Source organism: Aricia agestis, chromosome 3 (genome assembly GCF_905147365.1).
Source record: "Aricia agestis chromosome 3, ilAriAges1.1, whole genome shotgun sequence".
NCBI lineage: Eukaryota > Metazoa > Arthropoda > Insecta > Lepidoptera > Lycaenidae > Aricia > Aricia agestis.
In genome coordinates this window covers 974,100-997,660 of record NC_056408.1, presented here as the reverse complement: position 1 = coordinate 997,660, position 23,561 = coordinate 974,100, and the positions used below count along the sequence as shown (strand labels likewise).

Genomic DNA, 23,561 nt, shown 5'->3' with positions numbered 1-23,561 from the left:
ATTATTCTTACACATTTGGCAATTATTTTGCCCATTAAAATTTAAATGACTCTGCTCTTTTGACAGAGATGTATTATTTATTTGACTCGACTCCTTTGATCGAGATGAAAATTTAGTAGGACCCAAATTTTGGGATGAATTATGACTCAACATTTTATTTTGTTGAGATGGACTCAGCATCTTGGGCTGAGATGTAGATTTAGAATTTGATTGACTCAACATGTTTTGTTGAGATGGACTCAGCATCTTTGGCTGAGATGTAATATTAGAAAAATTAGAATAAGATTTAGAATATATCGTGTCCTTATGATTTACGTTGGATTTTGGCAGACACGGAACCAAAATCCTTTTTAATTTAAATCATCGTGCTTGGATTGAGTCTGATGATCATTATGAACATTATATTCAAAGTCACATGTATGTGAAGGAATATGACCGTCGTCACGTTGCGCGTTGCCAGCGTTTACGCGGCGCTTCATATTAAATTGACGCTTACGACATTCCATGATCGTGTGACCGACGTTTTTACAATAATTACACGATTTAGCATTAAAATTAGAATTATTATTAGACATAGAAATAGAATTATTTTTTGGAAAAGAGTTAGAATTAAAATTAGAAATTGAATTAGAATTGAAATTACGTTGAGGATTTACGTGATAAGATTTTTGAAAATTAGGCTTTTTATTTTTATAACATTCAGAAGAGCCATGTCCGAATTTATGACAGATAGAGCACTGTTTTTGAGCTCTAGTGCTATTTTTAGAAAGGTTAAATAATTTCTCCTCATCAGTGGCATATTGAATTGCATCACTGAGGGTTTTAGGATTTTTACACCTAACAATAATAGAAATAGAAGAATTTAAGCCCAATAAAAATGTATTTAAAGCGAGTTCTTCCATAGCCGCAATTCGACCGGGAAGTTCACTTTCGTCTACGCAACTATAATGAATATTAGATTGAATTCGAGTTAAAATTTGTTCAATTCTTAGTGAATATTTTATGACATCCTCATTGGACATTTGCTTACAATTTTGGAGATCAGATAATAAATGAGTTGCGTGTTTCTTTTCGCCGAAAGTTGAGCGTAAAAATAATTTTAATTCCGCCCAATTTGAAAAACTTTTTAAACTACAGGCGACTTGTGCCTTGCCTTCTAATTGAGAAATAATAAATTTACATAAAATTAATTGTTGTTCTGGGCTAGCTAGTAACATAGCATTTTCACAGTTTGTGAGAAATGCAGGAAGTGACTCTCTGTCACCAGAATAAGGTTTAATAAATTTAGTTAAAAATGAAAGCGTTAATTTTTCGGACATATTTTTGTCTTTAGATGACTCTCCTTTGACTGACATTGTGAATTATGTTATGCTGAACTTGTATAAAAATTTGAAATATATTAAGATTTAGAAATTAAAAATAGAATAAACTAGGATTTAGAATTATTTTAGATTTAAGAGTTTGTAAAATTAGATTTAGAATTCACTTCACGATTTAGAACACTTTATAGATTTAGCACTTTTGATTTAGCACGATTTCTTGAATTTAGTAGAAACAGAGGATTTAGAAAAATTAGAAAACACTCACAGGAACACGACGAAAACCTGCATGCCGTGGAGACTGGAGTGGAGCCGGAGTCGCGTGCAGAGGCTACGCTTTACCCGGAGCTGGGGGCCGATGATGTGGCCCTGGCGAGTTAGACTGGAGCGGCTCAGACAGCACAGCACCGCTGTTGAAACTGCTGGGGCAGACCGAAGTCCTCGTGGGGTTGTAGCTGGAGCGGACTCAGGCTAGGGCCTGAGGCTGACCGTCGTCCGAGTGTGTGAACCGGTTGGAGCAGGCTCGCGCAGAGGTGCGGAGGCTTACTGTCGTCCAAAAACGTGGTGCGGGCTCGCGCCTTCGGTGGCGGAGTCTTACCGTCGACCAAAAAACTTTAAAACACGGGTGCCACGGGTTCGTGATCCCTGGTCTAATTTTTCTAGACTTTTTACGGGATCAAATTACATCCCACTTCTGACACCAATTTGTTTTGCAGCACCCTCTGTGTCAGTTTTTAAAAAAAAACCAAAAGTTCACCCTAACTAATTTATTAACCCAAAATTAAATTAGTTACACTTTAAGCTATGACTTCCCACACGTTACTTGCCCGGCTTCCAGAATCTAACTGCACGATAAATTGAAGTAGAATGAATACTAAACGAAAACTGCAACGCAAACGGAAAAATATCGAGGAATAATAGAAATGCTTATTAAACGGAATGTACTAACTAACTAGGGATGTAACAGTTCGAAGACCATGAATTATCTAATTATAACCCTATTATTGGTACTTTTAATCGTCTATAAGATCGAAATTATAATATAATAAAAAATTATAATGTTATTTCAATGTAAATGATTCGACCTTGGTGTTGAGATTACCAAGTTAGCAATTTGATCATGAGATCTTTGAGGTATATGCAAATCTCCTTAAAATTTATACGGACGATTATAGTTATATTTGAGCATAATATTATATTATGTTGAGCTGATGAGTTTTCATTAGTGTAATGATAGAAAGAAAGTCACTGAACATAACTTTAGAGCCTTTGAAGACCGGCGTATGAACATTAATTTTATCATTGCTTGATTAACGCCAAGCATATTATACACTTGGTATATGCTTGGAGTTGCTTAAGCAATTCTGAAATGGTAGTGATCTTAGACAATGAGTTCTCACATCATGAAAGTGTATCCTGGATCCAAAGTCACTAAGCATAACAAAGTTTCAAATTTATAAGGTTTCCTGTACATTAGTCTGTACAGGGAACCTTATAAATGACTAAAAAGAGTGAAATTATTATTTTTAACAAAAAATTAAAACCGATTTGCAGGGTAAAAACAATAATAATTTATAATGAACAAAAAAGTATTAAATAATAAATCTTACTCTTTGAAGTGCCTTAGGCATAATTCTTCTAAACCTATTTCTGTACACAATATCTTCATTATTTTGAAGTCGGTACCAGGTTTAAGTATAGGAGAATTATGCCTAAGGCACTTCAAAGAGTAAGAATCATTATTTAATACTTTTTTGTTCATTATAAATTATTTAATTCAAAATAATAATTGTTGAATATCAACAATTAATTGTAACAATAACTACAATATTTTTTTTATTTCTTTAGTTTTATTTCTGTCGACTACATCACCCCCATGAGACGATGAGACTCGCAACCAAATATGATTATAAATAATTGAATATACTATCCTACTTATAATTCGATGTCCAAATACATAATTAATATCCAATTCCATCAGTTTATTCCATGTCACTCTTGGCTTAGGTGAGAAGTAAGAACAAAAACTAATATAATATTTTTCTTTCAAACACTAACGCATTTTCTTATAAAGCTTATCGTATCGGAGCTTTGATGTCTCCCTTTGTTGAGGAGTCTTTGAACACACACATACACTCACGTTGCTTTGTTTTATCACAAAGGCTCGGACTGCATGAAGCATTACGCTCGGAATGACTTGCAAAGATAAGTTTAAGGTACAAGTTGTTTAATAAAATCAAAAGGAGTTAAGACTGGATTTTGTAACGTGAAGTTTTAGATATAGGTATGAAGTATATTAAAGTTCACACCACAGACATAGATCAAGATAGATACCACATGTCCCTCCATTTGTATGAAAACGAGCGTGCCACTTTTTTCCTACCTATTGTGAAGTACCGATGATAAGAAACATGTCCATTATCTAGGCCTCTACGGCACAATTAGGTATTTAGGCATTTTTAAAATTTCGATTGACGCCCGATTCCGATAGCAGATATTTCCCTAAATTATAGAGCAAAAATAGGTAAAAAATCATGTTTTTTTGTATGGGGGTCCCCCCTAATTATTTATTATTATTAAGTAGTTATTAAATTATAAATACAACAACATTTCAAGTACCTACCTATTGCCATTATTGATATCGAGCAAAAAATAACAAAATTACGTTTGCTGAGTGGGAGCACCCCTAAAAAAAAAAAAATATTTAATTTATTTTGTTTTTATATACAGATATACACAATCTATGAAAATTTAAGAAATCTAGCTATAGCCGTTCTTGATATACAGCCTGGAGATAGACAGACGGACAGACAGACATCGAAATCTTAGTAATAGGGTCCCGTTTTTACCCTTTGGGTACGGAATCCTAAAAACCAGGCTGTGTCGGTATTGCTCTAAGTTTCAATATGCCACCACCGTCTACAAAATCAGCATGGCCTATAATTTTATCAAAATACGAGCTTTTGCTCGCGGCTTCACTCGCGTTAAGAAGTATTATTATATACAAACTTTCATCCCCTATTTGAACCCCTTGAGGTTGGAATTTATCAAAATCCTTTCTTAGCGGATGCCTACGTCATAACATCTACCTGCATGCCAAATTTCAGCCCGATCCGTCCAGTGGTTTGGGCTGTGCGTTAATAGATCACTATGTCAATCAGTCAGTCACCTTTGAGTTTTATATATATAATAAAGATAGAAGATAGAAGACATAACGAACTATTATACCCTATTATGTACTATCAGTCAGATGGCGGATTTACGTTTTTTGGTCGCGTTACGTCAAACCCAGTAGACAAATCACGACTAATTATACAAAAATAGCAGCGTTTTACCCTGAAATAAAACGCTTATTAAATACTTACCTTATTTGAAGCATAATAATTGAGATAGGCACTTCCGTTTCCGCAGATTTTACCTCCTTTTCTTTCCTGAATGTTGGTAGCTCTGTCATCCTTGGCGCCATCATCGAGCAGGTAGAGGGAGAATTCCCGCTCGACTATGATCATTGAGTCGAAATTACACCAGGCAGAAATAAAAAGTTATGCTTCAAATAAGGTAAGTATTTAATAAGCGTTTTATTTCAGGGTAAAACGCTGCTATTAAACACTTGACCGTTATTTGAAGCATAATAATTGAGACGTGTTTGTTATCGCCTGGTGATGATGTACGCCAATGTGACAAAATAAAAGTAAGACGCCAATGTGAAAAGAAAATATAACAATATAAAATAAAAATAGTAATTCCTGGTGGGAATACTTCAAAAACTTTATAAATGAATATATAGGTGATATAAGAGTGATGGAATAGAAAATCCAGTGTTCAAACACTTTTTTACACAATTATTACACCAAAAACTGATTGACAAATCAAAAATTACAACTTGTAAAACCTTTGATATGGACATAATGAAATCAACTAAATGAACAAAATAATTCCTTAAATCGTTAAAATTAGATGAAAGTACTAGTTTTTTGTACCGATTTTCAATAACGGCCCCAAAACTATTTCATGAATGGATACATTTTCTATCCAACTTTCAGCCATAGCTGAGCGGACGTTACCTGATGGTACAACTGCACCATCAGACAAGTTAGTTTTGATACCGCCAGCTAAAGGCGGCAGATGGTTTTCCTCGCAAACACGTAAATAAATTGCACATTTAGCTTCGCTAATCGCTACGCCTGCGATGAAAAAAGTGATTACAGCATTTAGGCCAGTAAACAGCAAGGTTGCTTATTACTGAGATTGCTTAAAATCTTCCAGCACGATTGCCTAGAATCAGAACTGTTCGTTTTAGTTATGACTAAATAAATTAATCACATTAAAGAATTTTAAACCACTGTATTCTTACAGTGTGTAAGATCATGTACACGTCTGCTCGACGAAAACAAAAACAAAATACCTGTATGTCTAGAAAATACAAATAAATTACTTGCGTAAACTGGAGTCAACAGTATAAGACTTCAATAAGTTTTTAATTTATGTTGTACAAGTTTTTTCAGTGCAATAGACTTTAATATGTTTTACCAAACCGTAAGAACTTAAAGGGCCAGAAATCTCTGCATCAGACAAGGAAGATATTATCTACTTATGTAAGAAAATAGTGTTATAAGAGAGCTTAATCTATTAAAAATAGATAAGCTAAGAATTTTGCAAGGACTGTGGCCGTCGGCTTGTGAGCATCATAGCATCACATCTATGAAACTTACACCACGATAACCATCTATACCAGGCAACTTTATAAGTTTTGAGAGCAGAAGGTCGCCATGATAATAACAATAATTTTATATGGTTATCATCTCAGCCTTAGAAATTTTACAATTTTACGACCACCCCCACATTTCCATACTTCCAGGGTCATTTCCTGATCTTTGGAAGAGGGACCCCCGTTGAAATGTCGATTGTGTATTTCTCCAGATCGCGAATCGTATACGGTGCTGCTATTGCACTCGACTTGAGAGCTGCCCGCCATAATACTCGTTCCCAGCGTGGAACCACTAGGAGATAAATTATTTGAGCCTGATTTTGGTGAGTCAGGACTTTGGGTATTAGTTAAACAACTAGGCTAGGGGGTACTCCTGAGAAAAGGCATCGTGATATAAACCTGCTTGATCGGTCAAGTCGAGAGTTACATAATTAGTCACTACATGAGCTTCGGCGGAAGCAAATAGATCGGTCACACAAGTAAGCCGCATTTTCTGATCTTCTCCGTGCAAGAAGTTAACAGATTTGGGAATGATCCAATAACTCGAAAAATCTGAATGGTTATGTCCATCAGGGCATCTGACCTGGTGCGACCTTCGTCCCAAATATAGGTTATAGCTGTTCGATTGTCACTCTGCTAAAGAACTGTCGAGCGAGCTAGAGTCTGGTGCTGACCTCGGAGAAGCAGAGAGCTAGAAGCTTTTTCTGATTTTAATGCATGAACTTTTCTTATGCTGACCATGTCCCCGTTAAGGAAAGGTGGTCGAGTTGAGCACCCCAAACTAGGTCCGACGCATCCAATCTCCGACGGCTCCAATGAATGGAAGTTGATAGATGCTGACTTTGCAACCACCACCGAAGATCGTCGCTAAACGTAACGCTTGTCTCGGTAGAGAGCAGCGATTCGGAAATGCGGACTTATCCAAGTCTATGAGAAGAGACAAGAGAGCTCGGTAATGTAGCCTTCGGTACTATGAAACAGGCGAAGTTCAGGAGACCGAGGATGCTCTGCAAGATCTTTAGATCTACCAGCCTCTTTGTCAGGACTCAGGACTGGTAAAATCTTTTGATGAATTTTAGACATTTTCTCGCCTGGAAGTAGCTTTTCGTTTTTAAAACGTGTTCCAACGAACACCTAGAAATACCAGGTCTTGTTGAGGCGTAAGTAAGTCTTTGAAGCAAAATCTGGACATGCTTCTGCAGGATGATTTTGTTTTAATAAGCAATAAGATAATCGTCCTAATAAACGATGATACGCAGAACTTGCTCTCTGAGGGTTTGTTTAACCCAATTGGTCAGGGAAGCAGGTGACCGGACAATAAGCAAGTAATTTGCAGCAACTGTCCCTTGTATACAGACGTAGGAGCCGTCAGTGCGATGAAGCGACTGCCAGGTAAAATATGCTTGGGACAAGTATATTTTGCAAAGCCAATCGTTGGGTTGCAAAACAAAACTGTCATTAGTTGAACATTTATGAGCCCGAATGGCTGAGTCAAAACAATCGAATAGAGTGGAAAGATTGAAAATAGGATGGCAGGACCCGTCGACCTTAGGGACCAGAAACATTGTCGAAATAAAACTTGGCAAGGGGCTGGCAACTACTAATACACCCTGGAATATCATTTGTCGAATTTGGAGATACATATCCTCCGACTCTGTGGTAGAAAAATTATTTTGGTTTAATTTTGGAATGAACCGAGGTGGTTTCTCCATGAATGGTATGCGGTACCCTTTTAGAATCTTTATAATAATAACCTGGAGCATCTAGGCGCTGCCAACGAGAAACGGCGGTAAAACTTCAAAGTTTGACCCGCTCTGAATTTTTGATTGTCAGTACTTACGTTTTTTGGCATTCCCGAGATCCGAAAGAGAAGCGGCACGTTCACGGGTACTTTTTCCATGGAAGTTCCCTCAGTTGTCCAATCGAGCTCCTCTCGAGTGAAAGGAACTTCGCGCATTGCCAGGCATTGACCGTGGTTCAAAATTATTTCTTTGTCCCTGTGGGGGACGATTGTAAGAACAGCCTTGCGCAGGCTGGTGATCATGGGAAATGTGCGAGCTAGCACAACATCCATGAGACATACCCTGCGCGGGTATACAACTCTTAACCTGCCCCTGCGGGGGGCGGCGAGTCAATCTGTTGCTCTAGAACCTGCTTGCGCAGCGGCAGCAACATTATTCTGACTATTCGCAACAAAGGTTTTGCGAGCTCCCTCAGTCTTTTCGAGTAGTGACACCAGCAACTCGGAATTAACTTAGATAAAATGATTGCAAGAACTGGGTCGTGAACGAAATTGATAATTGCATTACGTCTCATTTGAAAACCTCATAGATCTCAGAGCTCAGCTCAGACCACAAATTAATTGAAGTAACTCTGACGTTGTGATACAAATCCTTAACGGTTTCATTTAACCTTTGAAGGTTAAATGAAACCGTCACACGCTTGTCAAATGTGCATTTGACAACTTGATACAAATATTACATACAAAACACACATTTGACAACTTGACGCTTGACGCTTTTGGCCTAAGCTTTATTGTAGATTTTGATAGTCGATATTGATACAATAAGCTCGTAATTCAATTGTAGCTCTAATGGCCGCGTTGGCACTATAATATGTAGCTATATATTGATGTAAGCTTTTAACCGTATATCGCTATCCAAGCTTCAGCTTAATTGCATTATTACCACGGATAGATCTGCTAACCATTAGTTAGCTAGTTCTAATTCAACCTGACGGCTGACAGTGAAAGTACAGACAAATATACAATTCAATTCATTTATTCACAAGTAACGTGATACATATTTAGTATTTGTTATTGGGTACAATATTTTCACCCAAAATGTTTCGACTATTGTCGAAAAAATTATATTGCACATTTATTAAAAAACAAAATAATACTTAGTACTCGTTTTGTCTAAATATTTGAACATAGTTTAAAGTATAACAGTTTAACTTAATGAATCAGATAAATATTGCTATTCTTGTACAATATAAAAATAATAAGAAAAACATGAAACTGGAAAACTACAACGATAAAGTTTGAGTACTTTTACAGTGAAATACATTTAAAAAAATAAATAAGTTTATTCAGTTTGCCTTAAATAAACTGATTTAAAAAAACATAAAACACCTCCATTCTGTCAGAATAATTGTGTACCAAAGTGAAAGCTCGGTTGTCGGCTCGCAGATGGTTTTATTTAATAATATTATTATTATGAACATCTCATTGAAATGGAAATGTTATAAAAATACTCGAATAAACTTTGTGCTTGTGAAATTTAGATACAATTAATTTTATCACATTTATATACAAACTAAGCTTCAAAAAGATTAATTATTATGTTACATGTTTCTTAAAATAACATTTAAATATACGTCACAGTACTTTTCTTTTGCAACGAGCTTTGCTCGGATTTTTATTAGTAAATGACTTAAAATAAGCGGTTCCTTAGGGATAAGACAAAGATGGGATTTTCCTACTTAAAACACCAAAATCCATGGAAATACTGTAATAGCTGTTGTCGTTGATAATAAATATACAGTCATACACCACTGTTTTGTTTACAATATTATCTCCTTGAAATTATTATTGAAAGAGACTTAAGTTAATGATTAATTTCAAATACACACAATAATTGCGATTGGTTCTAGAACAATTAGATTAGAAATGTAATTATTGAGTGAATTCCACCGGAGTCGAAAGGTCGAACTGTGATTGAAATATTTGTATCGCTCCAGCCAAATTAAATAATATATTGAATCCTTTTAGCGTCGTTGAACCGAACTATTGGGAGCCTTATTAGTTGAGCGAAAAACTACTATGGTTCAAAACAACGAGTCAATTTGAAATTGAAATTTTCATGAATGATATTATTATATTATAGCGAGTAAAGCCGTGATGCGAAATGGCGGAGATATAATAACTAAGCGATCGTGTCTAGTTGTCTACTGCTAGTTGCTACTCGTACTTGTTCCGAATACTAGCTAAGTTCATATTCCCGTTCAGATACTACGATGAAACTGTTTTATTAAAATCGTACTGTGTCTTATTTATACGTGGGAGAGCTATGCTTCGGCGCGAATGGGCCGGCTCGACCGGAGAAATACCACGTTCTTACAGAAAACCGGCGTGAAACACTTGTGCTGTGTTTCGCCGAGTGAGTGAGTTTACCGGAGGCCCAATCCCCTACCCTATTTCCTTCCCTACCCTCCCCTATTCCCTCCCCTTCCCATCCCTACCCTCCCCTATTACCCTATTCCCTCTTAAAAGGCCGGCAACGCACCCGCAGCTCTTCTGATGCTGCGAGTGTCCATGGGCGACGGAAGTGGCTTTCCATCAGGTGACCCGTTTGCTCGTTTGCCCCCTTATTTCATAAAAAAAAAAAAAAAAAAAAAACATGTGTGTCGGCAACAGGCATTTTGCATTCTTTTATTAGATACTAAAGTTAAGATTGCTAAATACGTTTAAGTATTATATTATCCAACTTTTGTTTCAGGTAACACATCAGCAGTGAGATCGATCAATCTTGAGGTTGAGGTATAAAACGACGTATATCCCGGCATTAGATTTAGCAGTTCGCGAATCAGAGAGCCACGTTTATCTCTACCTCCCGCGGGGCGGCCAATAATGGAGATATATGGCCATTGGCCGGCACCGTATTGGGAAACCTTACCTGAGGAAACTTTTCGTTTCTGTTTGATGTTCATCCCAAAAGTTCCGGAGTATTTTGTGCCTAATTAAATTATATACCTGGGGCTGGGCTTATGAGTTACATCATCATACTCGAGAAGAGTAACAATTAATTCTGTGTTAAAATATCATGATACATCTTTCATATACAAATAATAGGCCAAGAGCGCGTTGGACTCGCGCACGAAGGGTTCCGTACCATTACGGAGCAAAAATAGGCAAAAATTGTGTTGTGTGGGAGCCCCCCTTAATAATTTGTTTCATTTAAAAATATATTAAAGTAAAAATACAACTGTGTATTTTGTGAATTGTTCAAGTACCTACCTTATTGATATCGAGCAAAAAATAGTAAAAAATCACGATTGTTGTATGGGAGCCCCCCTTAAATATTTAATTTATTTTATTTTTAGTATTTGTTGTTATAGCGGCCACAGAAATACATAATCTGTGAAATTTTCAACTCTCTAGCTATTACCGTTCTTGAGGTGATACAGCCTGGAGACAGACAGACGGACAGAAAGACAGACATCGAAGTTTTAGTAATAGGGTCACATTTTTACCCTTTGGATACCCTAAAAACGAGATAAACATAGTACGTAGTACGTAACTATTATATACAGGCAACCGGGTCTTATGGATTTAATGGCTACTACACTTTAATACATTAATGATTAACTTTAATTTAATATAGATTATGAATAACTTCATACACTTTGTGTTGAACTCTTAAATAAATTAAAGTTAAATAAATAATAGGAAAACCGGCCAAGTGCGTGTCGGGCCACGCGCAATATAGGGATCCGCAGTACCGCTAGTTGTTGAAAATTTTTGTATGGTCAATGAATGTAGGTACATTCTAAACGTGTTTAACATTACTAACAACATCATCTCAGTTACTTTCAAAGGAATTTGAACGAAAGTTCCATTATACTTCGCCGAATACATTTTTTTTAATTGATCGACTATATTACTCAATAACTTATGAAGTCTTCTTAGCCGTGATAGTTTTCCTTTTAAATTCAGTAATTTCCAGAAGCAATTGTTTAGCTGTTAGAAGGGGGGGACACTGGACTCTAACGATTTTTTCCACTTTAAAACTTAATATTTCACAAACGGATCCCTAAATCGGAGAATGATATTATATGAATACTCATAATATTTTTAAAAAACCTATCCAACGACACCCCACATGATGGGGTGTACGCGAAAAAAAATCATCCCCTCTTGATATGTAGGGGGGACACCATCAAAAAAAAATATTTATTTTAAGATTTTATGTACCATTTTGTGCTTTCATGCCAAATTACAGCTATGTAGGTCTTATGGTCTGAGAAAAATCGCGGACAGACAGACGGACAGACGGATAGACGGACAGACAGACGAACAGACGGACAGAAGGACGAACAGACCGAAACTATAAGGGTTCCTTGTTGACTACGGAACCCTAAAAATTATACATCTTTAGGTCGGTAAAGCCTGTTAGGCTTAGACCCACGTGCACTTTGTATTAAATTTAAACAAACTTTAGATTTCTTGTTGTCTTTCTCGTATCTACTTCGTATTAACCCCGGGCTAACTGTACAGGAGAACATATAACTCACAAGCTAAAATTGTGTATGTTGATATATTATTTACACTGTGTATATGAAGCCAAATAAGTCGACATTCCAGCAGAAATTCTGCTACGCATTAATTAAGGTTTCATTGATTTATCAGATGACTAATATTCGTGAGGAAGAGCCATGCCACACGACGCGGTGCGGCGCCGCACCGCAGGTCATCTCGCCGGACTACCGACCACAGCGTAGCAGCGACGGACTCGAGCCCCACCAATACATACACCCCTTCATTCTGTTTCGATCGACGGACGAACGGACGTCGCTCGTCTCGACGGCGCCGTGTTCCTTCTCGTTAGTATGGCCCGAACATTACCCATACATTTTTATATGTAGGAAACCGAAGCGGCACCGATCAGGCGCCGTACCGCCGCCGCACCGTGTGGCATGGCTCTTACTGGTAGACATTAATAACGCCTGGTAAACGATTAATGATTGCGTTAATATCGTACGGGTTCTTCAGAATAAACACATAAAATATCGTACAAATAGAAGTAAGTATCTACGTTTAATATATGAATTGAAATTAATGATAGCTTTACGTTTAGGTACTTATTGAAAAAGCGACAGTTTTATCATACCTAATATCAATATCATGCTTAAGCAGGTCGATGTCTGTCAGTACGAATATCGACGTTAAGGGCATTAAAATAACATTCATATCAGCGCGCCTTGTACAGTGGCTGTTACGTGCTCGCCGCGTGCCTTGATAATAGAAAATAGGAGTAAAAACCTTTTGTTTTTAGTATTACACAAATCAATATTATATCAAATCGTTTACGTCATGCTACGACACATATACTACATTTTTTGTTTGTTCTAGAAAGTGTGTAATTTAGCGATAAAATTATTTAATTATGAAAAACAGCGTTATAACAGTCATCTTTGAGTTTTTTTTCTATCGAGCAGAATTTTTCAAATTGTGTACTGATATACCTTTGCGTATAGGAAATTTTCTCAATTTTAATACGGTACTTGTTTTATACTTAAATAATTACATATTTTCCTTTACTAAAAACGTGTTTTAAAAAACCCATTTTACGTAGTTGCAACAACCACAGCGCCTTAAATCGAATTTACTACTTCAAGCTTAAATCGAACGCTAATTAATAAAGTTTAGACTTTAGACAATGTGCCAAAGAAATATACATACACACACTAAATAAAAGTTTCCTGATGCAATCCGGTAATGAAGGTAAGATAATGAGGTAATGAGCAAGTATATGTGATATCCAACAGTATTATTCACAACAGCTTTAAAAAACCGAATAAATGAAACTGAAAAATATTTTTGAATACCAAAACAAAATACGTTTTTAGGGTTCCGTACCCAAAGGATAAAAACGGGACCCTATTACTGAGACTTCGTTGTCTGTCCGTCTGTCTCCAGGCTGTATCTCAAGAACCGCTATAGCTAGACTTCTAAATTTTTTATAGATTGTGTAATGTGTATATCGGTTGCTGCTATAACAACATACTAAAACAAAATAAAATGTATATTGGGGGGCTCCCATACAACAAACGTGATTTTTTTGCCATATTTTGCTCTATATACGTGGGAGAGCCATGTTTCGGCACGAATGGGCCGGCTCGACCGGAGAAATACCACGTTCTCACAGAAAACCGGTGTGAAACAGCGCTTGCGCTGTGTTTCGCCGAGTGAGTGAGTATACCGGAGGCCCAATACCCTACCCTAATCCCTTTTCTACCCTCCCCTATTCCCTTCCCTACCCTCCCCTATTCCCTTCCCTTCCCGTCCCTACCCTCCCGTATTACCCTATTCCCTCTTAAAAGCGAATTTAAAAAAATGCGAGTGATTAATGATTTTAAACTTAAAAGTTAAAAACTTTTTCAGCTGCTTGTCATAAAATATAGTCGCGACTTCCTGTGTCCAAAATCTGCGACTGTGACGAAGAGCGCAAACGAGACACATTTTGTATGCATTTGCCTCACTTGTTTAGACAGATTGTTTGCTGTTCTACACAATAATGGTACGTTATTATGGCTGCTATTAGTTAGTAATCGCTCTACCAGAATACGACAAAATAAATAAATAAATTCAGTCTTTATCAAATACTAGATGACCAATATTTGCAAAATCGGTTCTGCCATACCCGAGTTTTAGTGAGACTTACAAAATTTAAAATTCATTTTTATTTTATGGATTAAACGTTACTACTCTTACTACTAGTCCTTTCAGCTACTGCGAAAACCAAGTTTTAGTCTGGTCAACCTGGTGGCCCGTTTGCGTAGATTCTGTAGTACCCTTACATCATGACTGTAGGAGTTGCAGTTCTCTCTGACATTAATATCGTTGCGTGCTGCGGCGGGCAATGGTAATGAGCTTCGTTTTGCTGCGGTAATACGCAGCCGTCACGCCCAGCGCCATAAGTCACATAACCCATGTTACCCCAGTAGTAGGCATTTACTAGGCTTAACCTGTCAGGAGTATCCTCCACAAATTATAGAGGTTCATGATCGAGAAGCAAACCGAATTCGAGATAGTGATATTGTGTGCGGGACTGTCCGGTTCATACGACAACGCTTCTTTAGTATGTTTTAAGGCACCGTAGAGTACACCCGCGCTCAATATGTAATACCTATCTATGTATTAGTGGCTAATTATAATATATTGTACTGTATTAGTGTTTCAATAAATAATTTAATATCTGGGCCTACGAACTTTTATTACAGCCACCTTAGGACATACCCAACACTTTTTACACTGAAGAGAGGCTCTTTTATCAAAATATTTTGTCTCTTAACAACTTTAACTTACATAAAATATAATTTTTAACTTCAAGTGTACTTACCTAGAAATCCGCATTCGTACTTTACGTGTGGAGATAATAATATTATGTTAGATCTACGAAGAACGAACCACAGTCTCCCGAGTATTGACTATAAGCTATTGACGTTTGGCGTTTACAACTTCCCTTGTACTATCAGAGAAGTTGATTCATAGGGGACCTACGTTGTTAGGTCGCGTTACGTCAAACCCACAATTTACATTGAATTGACATGATCCGACGAAATGACGTTGGTCTGTCAACTGCCTAGGAATCAATTTCCTCGATGGTACATTGGTATTCATTGTCCGCCAGCTCACTCGCTAGTGGTCGCGGATTACCGGGACTCGGGTGGAATTTTTAAGCCGTTGTTTTTTTGTTTGTGACGTCGGCACGTGACTTGTTTATGCAATTTGGTCTTGAACAAGCTGTTTATGTCGCCTTATCCCCAAGTCGTTTCTAAAATCGAAATAAAAAGATGTAAGTAAACAAACATTTGGAGGTTTTTAAAGCTGGGAATTGAAGACCTCGTCGACCCGCTAAAAATATATTTAGACTAGATTTAATGATCATAGTAAGGTATCGCTATGCACAATAAGGTTCTCTTTGTGCACCGATCTGCTGTGGTTTGCGGTGTCGAACTCTGACCTTTTTCGTATTGCCTCGTGACCTATTTCCCGTCATGATAGACGTAGATTAAAACTCGAAAAACTTATGTTTTTGCTGTACCAGGCACCAAAAATATATGTTTTTTTTTACTGGTAGTGACGCATAGAGATTAGAGGTACGCACTTTCTGACGGGGCGCAACGACGCGGGGGGGCGGGACTTTTTTTCGTTACCGAATCCGCGATGTCATTTAAATCACCTAATGTAGCCCGGTACAGTACCAGCCAGTTTATGTATACTGTATTTAAGGCAGTATATTCCATGGCCTATGGGCGGCAGCGTCCTATGGCGTCCTAGGGGGGACGGCAGCGTCCTAGCATGGCGGCAGAGCTCGTACATAGGGGCGGCAAAATTAAAGTGGCATATATGATACTCATAAAAATATAAATCCGGCCCTGCCCTTAAGCCTTGGTGTAATAGGATTAATATATTTTTCCTGAAAAAGGCCGTTTTCGACATGAAAGCTTTTGGCGCCAAAACCAGTCGGCGCTCGGCACGTGCGACGCCATTTTATCCTGTCTGCTGAAGTATTTATTGTTCACAGTTCACACGTGATCTTCCGCTAACCTTTCGACGGTTACACTAAATTATTCTGAATAATTTCCTTACTTTCGTATGCCAGCCAACCTTAAATTTTTTGTGTAAGTAAGTATGTACTTACGAAAAATAAAACTATAGTGTTTCTGTAAGTATCTAATTAATAATTATTATTATTTATATCTAATTCGTAGCTACGAATAGCAGAAAGAATGAATTAGTAGTTATTAGGTACATAAATCTAAGTATAACAAAAGATATTTTTTTTGTACCACCACTCCTAATTTTGTAGAGACTAGAGACACGGAAGAAAGAATCCAAAGTTGATATCCTTTGAGGTCCAAATGGTTTGAGCTTAACTCAAACTTTATCAGTGTAATTGTTGTAATTACTTAATTGTAGATTTACTTACACTTTGAATTCCAAGCTACATTCTAGCCTATGCTTGCCAGTTGCCACTTTAACGTCCACAAATTCAAAACCCCAGTGCCTCATTGGCAACAACTAATTAAAATCAACATAAAATGTAAGCAACTTAGTTACATACTCTGGCTACCAGTGAAAGTAAAAAAAAATACCAACCATTGTACGTTCTTTTGTAAAGACTGGGTCGCCGGATAGTGAGATTAAAATATGCGCCGTCCTTTGATCGACGCAAATGGGAATATTGCTATCCGGATCATATTGGTGTGCGTGGATACGAGATATAAATATTTGATGTGCATGTAAAATTACCAAATTTCTTTCCATCCACCGACCGGGTTGTGATCCTACATTATTTTGCGTAAGCAAATCATGTTGTTATCCCGAGCCGAGCCGAGCAAGCCGTCACGTCAGACGGCTGTGATAGCGGTATAGCGGTCGACCATCCGTCACGGACTGACAGCACGGAGTTATGACGAGCGGAGCGGGGGATGGAATATAATTTAAACAGCTGCCCCTTGATATAAACATTCAACGTATTTCAAGGTAGGTAGGTAGGTATAGTAAAACCTCTGGCCCAGGAATCAGGATAGCTCTCGATTAGTCAGAAACGTCTCGTAAATAGATAGAGCTATCTACAAGTTACCTATGTTACATAGGTAACAAACTTGTAGATACCTCTATCATACATAGGCTATGTCCATCCTCAGTGATGGATTAGCCCTTAATCAAATTAAGCAATTGCCTAAGCCTAGGGCATCACGTCTGAGGGAGCACTAGAAGAGTAACGGCTCAAAGACCGATACTAGAGACTATGAGACTTGAGATACGGATAGGGCATGGATTGCTTAGTTAGGGCATCAAGTAGACTTAATCCGTCACTGTTCCATCCTATGTCTGTTAAGTATTAAGTATCTACTTAAGTACTATTAATCTAAAGTAAATATCAGGGATTTCATTGTCTATCAAACATTATTGGATCTGTAATTTATTCTTATGTAATAAATATAGTCTTATGTAATAACATAAGCAAACAAAACGTTAGCAACCAGTAGTGTTTATATTTACGACCTCATGTAACTAAGATTATGTCGAGGGTATTAGGTTCCCGGGAAAAGGACATACTTACTACATAGTACATAGGATGGTTAATATTTCGGCATCATGTGCGGGTAGCACTGTAAAAGAATTTATGCACAAAGTTTCAGGCAATATTAAAATGCAATATATTATGATTTGAATCTCTAGTTATTTTCCTACTACCTACATCCTGCTGCCACGCTCGTATTCCTTACAAATCTCAAACATATTCGAAGAAAACAATAACTTGGCCTCTCGCTGTAACAAATTAATGTACTTAGTTGTTATTTGTTAGAAATGTTTTTTCTAAAGCAGCTAATTAGAAAAATGACATTATCTAAATATTAAATAATATATAAGTGCACAGTAAATATTACGCAACAATGATTAGCACCAAAGCCATTAATAACTCGTAAGTGTATACATTATACATTTTGGAGACTTTTTAATAAGAGAATATTCCATCAAATTAAAACCACTGAGTTGGTGCGTTCGAGAAAAGTTAAGAGAATCGCTGGGGAAGTGTTTAAACAAGTATTAAGTAAATAGTAAATACTAAATATAAATTGAAGCAAGAGTATAATACTACGTGGAGATAGAAGCTCCCGAACAAACAGCAGCGTGATCCACGAAGAATGAGATTGAATTAATTAATTATTAAACCACACTCGACGGGTAATATAATATTCTTCCACTGTAATATAAAGATATGTTCGCTTTTACATTTTATTGAATTTTGAGTTAACAGCATAAATAACGACGCACAGATGTTTATCTTCCTTCTGATCACCTCATAATTTTATCCCTTTCTACGTTTGTGCAGTTGACGTAATCAACGTATTAACCTTAAGGTTAAAATAAATGGGCATGGAGAATGGCAGCACTTTTTTCCGTAAAATTAATATGGTACTTCAATCCAATATTAAAAAAAAAATGAGCACATAATATTATTCTAACCTTAAAATTCTTATAACAATAAAACGACAATCGCTACAAATTTCCAAATATCGAGTCTCTATATCTTACTCCGGGTGTTACCGCGGAGGAGGTCGAGGCCGATCCTGACGGCGTGCAGCGCGGTGCCGGGCGCGCACGTGACGCCGTACCCGCCGTGCCCGTAGCAGTGCACCACGGGGCTCCAGCCCAGCTCGGCCTCCACGCGCACCGGCACGCGGTGCGGCCGCAGCCCCACGCGCTGTGCCAGGAGCTCCGCCCCCCGCAGCGCCGGCAGCAGCGCCTCGCAGCGCTCGCGGATGGCGGCGGTGTCGTGGGGGCTGACGCTTAGGTCGTAGCTGTCGTACTGTCGCACGCCGCCCAGCGTCACGGCGCCGCCCGCGCCCGGGATCACGTACGTGTCGTAGTCCCCGTAGAACGCCGTCTTCAGCCAGGGGGCCCGCACGCGCAGCACCTGCCCCCGCAGCGGCACCAGGTCGTGGTCCCCGCACAGCAGCTTCGCGCCCATCCCCGTACAGTTGAACACGAGCTCGTACTGTCCCCCCAGCGTTGAGAGACTCGCCACCTTCTCCCGCAATATTTTCCCGCCTCCCCGTAAGAAAGATCGCTCCACCCACGGCAGGTAGTTATCGCAGCCGATCTTGACGGTGGAGAAGTAGGAGCCGTGCCGCCAGTCCCCGGCGCAGAGGCGGAGCTCGTCATCCTGCACCTCGCGGTAGACCGGCACCAGCTTCTCTATGAGGTGGTTCCTGGTAACGTGGTAGTTATCCCGCGAGAAGATGTATGCGCCGAGCTCGGTGACGCCGGCGCGCGGGGCGTCGGCGGTGCGGAGGATGTCCTGCCAGTAGCGCCAGGAGTCGTCGATCCACCGCTGCGTGATCTCCGGTGTAGGGCCGCGGAAGCTGGTGCCGGGCCGGAAGATGCCCGCCGCCACGCAGCTCGTCGTGTCATCACCTACGACAATGTGCAGATATGAGATAAGAAAACATACAAAATATACAATGTATCACAGGGCACGCACACTGCACAGCGACGTTCCTCAGAAATGGCGTATTCTTCGAGAAAAACCTAGAAACAGCAAGGTGTCACTAAGTTTTGCTGATATTCTAAGTGTGATTTGGATTCCTGGAGGCCCGTTTTAAACCGTTTTATGAAGCTAACCACTACTGAAGAAAAATCCAGTACCTAAGTTCTCCGCTATAAGCGTGACCTGTGCTCGAGGCAGCTCGGCCTGCAGCACCCTGATCACCGTCATCCCCACCACGCCACCCCCCACCACCGCCACGCGCGGCGCGCTGTCCATCTTCACCTGAAATGACAACAACTCAATGAAAACTTTTTAGGTGCGTTGAAAGGTCGCGTCACAATTCCCGGCAATTTTAGCAAAATATTCGTGAATAGTGAAACTTGCCAAGAAATGTGTAAGAGATTAATGCCTGTTTTCACCAACCGCCTCCTAACGCTAAGTGGTCCCCTAGCGGCCATTAAGGGTACATATCCTCTAAGATTTCACGAATTTTTGTGTGTCACGTTCGTCTGTAGGGCGTAAGAACTTTTGCAAAATATTACTTTTTTTTAATGTTTGTTTTAAGAGATATTTGGCCCGCAAAGATCGCTAGGGAACACTTAGCGTTAGGAGACCGTTGGTGAAAACAGGCAGTAGTCCAGAGTCCTGATCTTAAACATTGAAGGTACCTTAATGCCTTAACTGCAGACCGTTCCAGAGGTATTTCTACTCGAAGGCTTCTAATTTGAGGATGATCACTATTACACTACATGAAAACTCTACGATGGAGCTAATAATAAATTACTCTGAGCAGGATGAACGGGATTGTGGATTAGATGATTTCAGAGAATTATGTATTAGCAACGCCATCTGTTGACAATAATGACGAAAACCAAAAGTAACAAGAAAACAATAATTATTATAAGCATAGACTTATAATAATTATATACTGTCGATTATAAGTATATATTATTTTAATATTATTTTTCTGTGTTTTTGTAAAGGTTATTCTTAAGATTTTAGAATAGAAGATGAAAAATAATGCTAATAAAAAACTTATCTTGCCATATCGTAACAATCAATCCCAAATCCCATCCAAAGATCGTGCTTTGGAGTTTTTAGGTCGATATCGAATTGAAAACAATACTACTTAATTGAGTACTAGTTTCAAATATGAGTAGAGTTTAAATATGTAGTTAGTTGTGCCAACTATTTCAAAATTATATTGCCTATTGTTAATTAATAGAGTACGTCACAGTAAATTAAAATCAATCCCGTTGTTCTAGATTCTAGAATCTAGTTGATGTGACTTGTATATCAACAGCTTAATTGTTGTTCGTTAGTTAAAAGTAACTTTACCTGAGTTTCTATAGGATCTTATGCCCTTTGGTCAACCATATTGTCAAGATGTAAAATAACTGAATGAACAAACTGTCTAGTATGGCGAGTAATCACGCGTAATGTTACGGTACAGTGCGGGCGGACACTGGACACACGCCCACAATTCACAAACAGTGACGACCCTCTGGGGTGGCGAACAGAGCAAACGCCCGGGGCGTCTTGCAGGGTCCTTGCAAGGTGTTTTTTTTTTTGGAAGACAAAGGTCCTAAGACCTTCCGCCCGGGGCCTCGCAATGTGTAAGGCCGCCACTGCCCACAAATAATATAACTCATACAATAGTAATTTAAACTAACCTATTGTAGGTATTCACAATAAAAAAAGTTCACGATTCACAGTGCCGTTTTGATACGACCTCGCGACACTATCCCACAGATGAACTGACTAACCTTTTCTACTCCGTATACGCCAGTGTGGTTTGTAAGTATATCAAACTGATTAAGTGATTACGTCATTATATCAACAGGCTCTTAAAATACAATAGGAGTTACTTATCGTTAATATCATTCCAAAGTTGACATGATAGGTCTTAAGAATACGTTTCTACCAGAGACTTTAAATATTTTAGGTGTTCGAGATAATATATTATGTATTGGGTTTTTGTCTGTAGAAAAAAAAATCGTTTTTGATTTGGATTTATAGATAAGATTTAAGAACCAGAGCAAATATAGTGGAAAAAGTGCACAAAAATTGTGTTTTATTATTGTTCACCAGAGCTAGGGTCTAAAGTAGGTACCAAAGTCGTGTTCACACCAAACAATCCGTTATTAGTTATTAAAGGAGAAGATGGTAATGTGGCCCCCCACTTTGTTTATTAAGCACTAGCTGTTGCCCGCGACTTCGTCCGCGTGAACTTCAGTTTAGGCCCATAATTACACAACTTTACCCACAAACTATTTATATCATTGATAGGTTTAACTTTTAAGGTTACGTGACTGCATAGATAAAGTACTGAGTTATTTAATAACGTAACGTAACGTAAGATTATTCCACCTCTTATAGAAAGAAGTCTGGGCAAGCGTCACCGCGATGTAGTCTCCTACATCGCGGTGACGCTTGCCATTTGCACGGCGCCATTTATTATGAATTTTTGGAACTAACTTAATAACTTTATGGGCTTTTTCCGGGAATGCGATCTTTCACAAAAACACAACAGCACTCTTGTGCTGTTGTGTTTTTGTCATAAAGTTAATATACCTAGCGGAATAGAGAAACAAAGGCCTGAGCAAGATAGATGTCACTATCAGTAACACTGCGTGGTAAAAAGAGACGTGTGATACATGACAATAGCATTCTTTTTTTTGACGTCCAGCCGGCACGTGCCGCACGTTGACAATTTAATCTCATAGAAATCATGTTCAATCATGCTTGTGTAACTGTATACGTACCTACACATATTTTTACACACAGATGAAACCAATTTCGGTTACGTTTGACAGCTCGATATTGTTGCTCTATTCCGCTAGGTATATTATCTTTATGGTTTTTGTATTATTTTCCTAAAATTGTGTTAACTGGGTTTTTACTTTTTAATGTGTAATATTGGTAGAATAGTAGCCATGATATTCGTTATGGTGAACAATTATTAGTGTAGGCAAATGCTGCAACTTCCAGAAACGTGTTTTTTTGTGTTCCCTCCAAAACTCCTTCGAAAGTTTTAGTAAAGCGTCTACAACTTTACTGAATCGACCGACTTGACTCCTTGACTGTTTTGACTTTGACTAGACTTTAGACTTGACGGTATAGTAAAACTATGATGAAAAATATTATAAGAATATTACCTACCCTTGTATATAGCAAAGTACACCCCCAGTGGTCAGTGGCAAAACCAAAAAAACATTACGCTGCAAACCCCGATTTAAAACCAATTTAAAACTAATCAAGGAGATTTGAAAGTCTATTGCTTTTACCACTGCACTGTTATATCAGTTAATTATTAAATACCGTCGATAGTCGACAGTCGACACCCATAAACGTGCTTTTAACAGTTTTATTCTTGCTTTCCAGATTCGAGGCCGCAGCGAAAGGATTACAACCAGCTGTCGTCAAACGAGAAGTTAGATAACAGGCAGACAGACGACGTGAACTACATCGAGGAGCCTGAAGTTGACTCGGACGAGAGTAGCACCGACTTGGACGAGCGAGACACGCGCGGAGTGTGCCCGCCCTGCGCGCATGATCGATATAACAACAACATTCACAGGCACTCCCATGATGATTTTAGCGACGATACCGATTACGGTGAGCTCTGGCATAATAAAATTTGTTCAGTTATTATTGTAGAAAATATCATGTTATCAATATTTAAATATTGTATTCTCAAGCTGAAAATTCGAAGACTCTTTGAGACTGCGATAAAAATGTTTCCCT

At 38.4% G+C, this 23,561-nt stretch overlaps 2 protein-coding genes and 1 long non-coding RNA gene across 6 annotated transcripts in view; 2 read left to right on the top strand and 1 right to left on the bottom strand.

Moving 5' to 3' along the window:
- Positions 1-23,561, top strand: part of LOC121740320 (polyribonucleotide nucleotidyltransferase) — a 152,902-nt gene that overhangs the window by 123,021 nt on the left and 6,320 nt on the right. Inside the window, exon 2 of the mRNA XM_042132988.1 lies at positions 23,199-23,432. Coding sequence (XP_041988922.1) covers positions 23,199-23,432 — 234 coding nt within the window. The remainder of the gene's footprint in view (positions 1-23,198; positions 23,433-23,561) is intronic.
- Positions 1,517-22,927, top strand: LOC121740321. The gene is made up of 3 exons (XR_006037632.1): positions 1,517-1,967; positions 21,912-21,919; positions 22,917-22,927. It is a non-coding gene; the product is annotated as an uncharacterized LOC121740321 (long non-coding RNA).
- On the bottom strand, positions 17,795-23,313 carry LOC121740317 (D-aspartate oxidase). 4 transcript variants are annotated; one of them, XM_042132985.1, is made up of 3 exons: positions 23,192-23,313; positions 19,973-20,096; positions 17,795-19,741 (listed from the first exon to the last, which is right to left on the bottom strand). In XM_042132985.1, exons 2-3 carry the CDS (start codon positions 20,088-20,090, stop codon positions 18,849-18,851), a joined length of 1,011 nt encoding a protein of 336 aa, XP_041988919.1. In that variant the 5' UTR covers positions 20,091-20,096; positions 23,192-23,313; the 3' UTR covers positions 17,795-18,848. The 4 variants fall into 4 exon arrangements, with proteins under 4 accessions (XP_041988919.1, XP_041988920.1, XP_041988917.1 ...); XM_042132986.1 differs by lacking the exon at positions 23,192-23,313 and adding an exon at positions 21,581-21,624; XM_042132983.1 differs by lacking the exon at positions 23,192-23,313 and adding an exon at positions 21,488-21,560.

Coding starts and splice junctions, on each gene's coding strand:
- LOC121740317 (XM_042132985.1), bottom strand. CDS start 20,090: ATGGACAGCGCGCCGCGCGTGGCGGTGGTGGGGGGTGGCGTGGTGGGG. Junction 19,742..19,972: donor GCTTATAGCGGAGAACTTAG/GTACTGGATTTT, acceptor ACATTGTCGTAG/GTGATGACACGACGAGCTGC.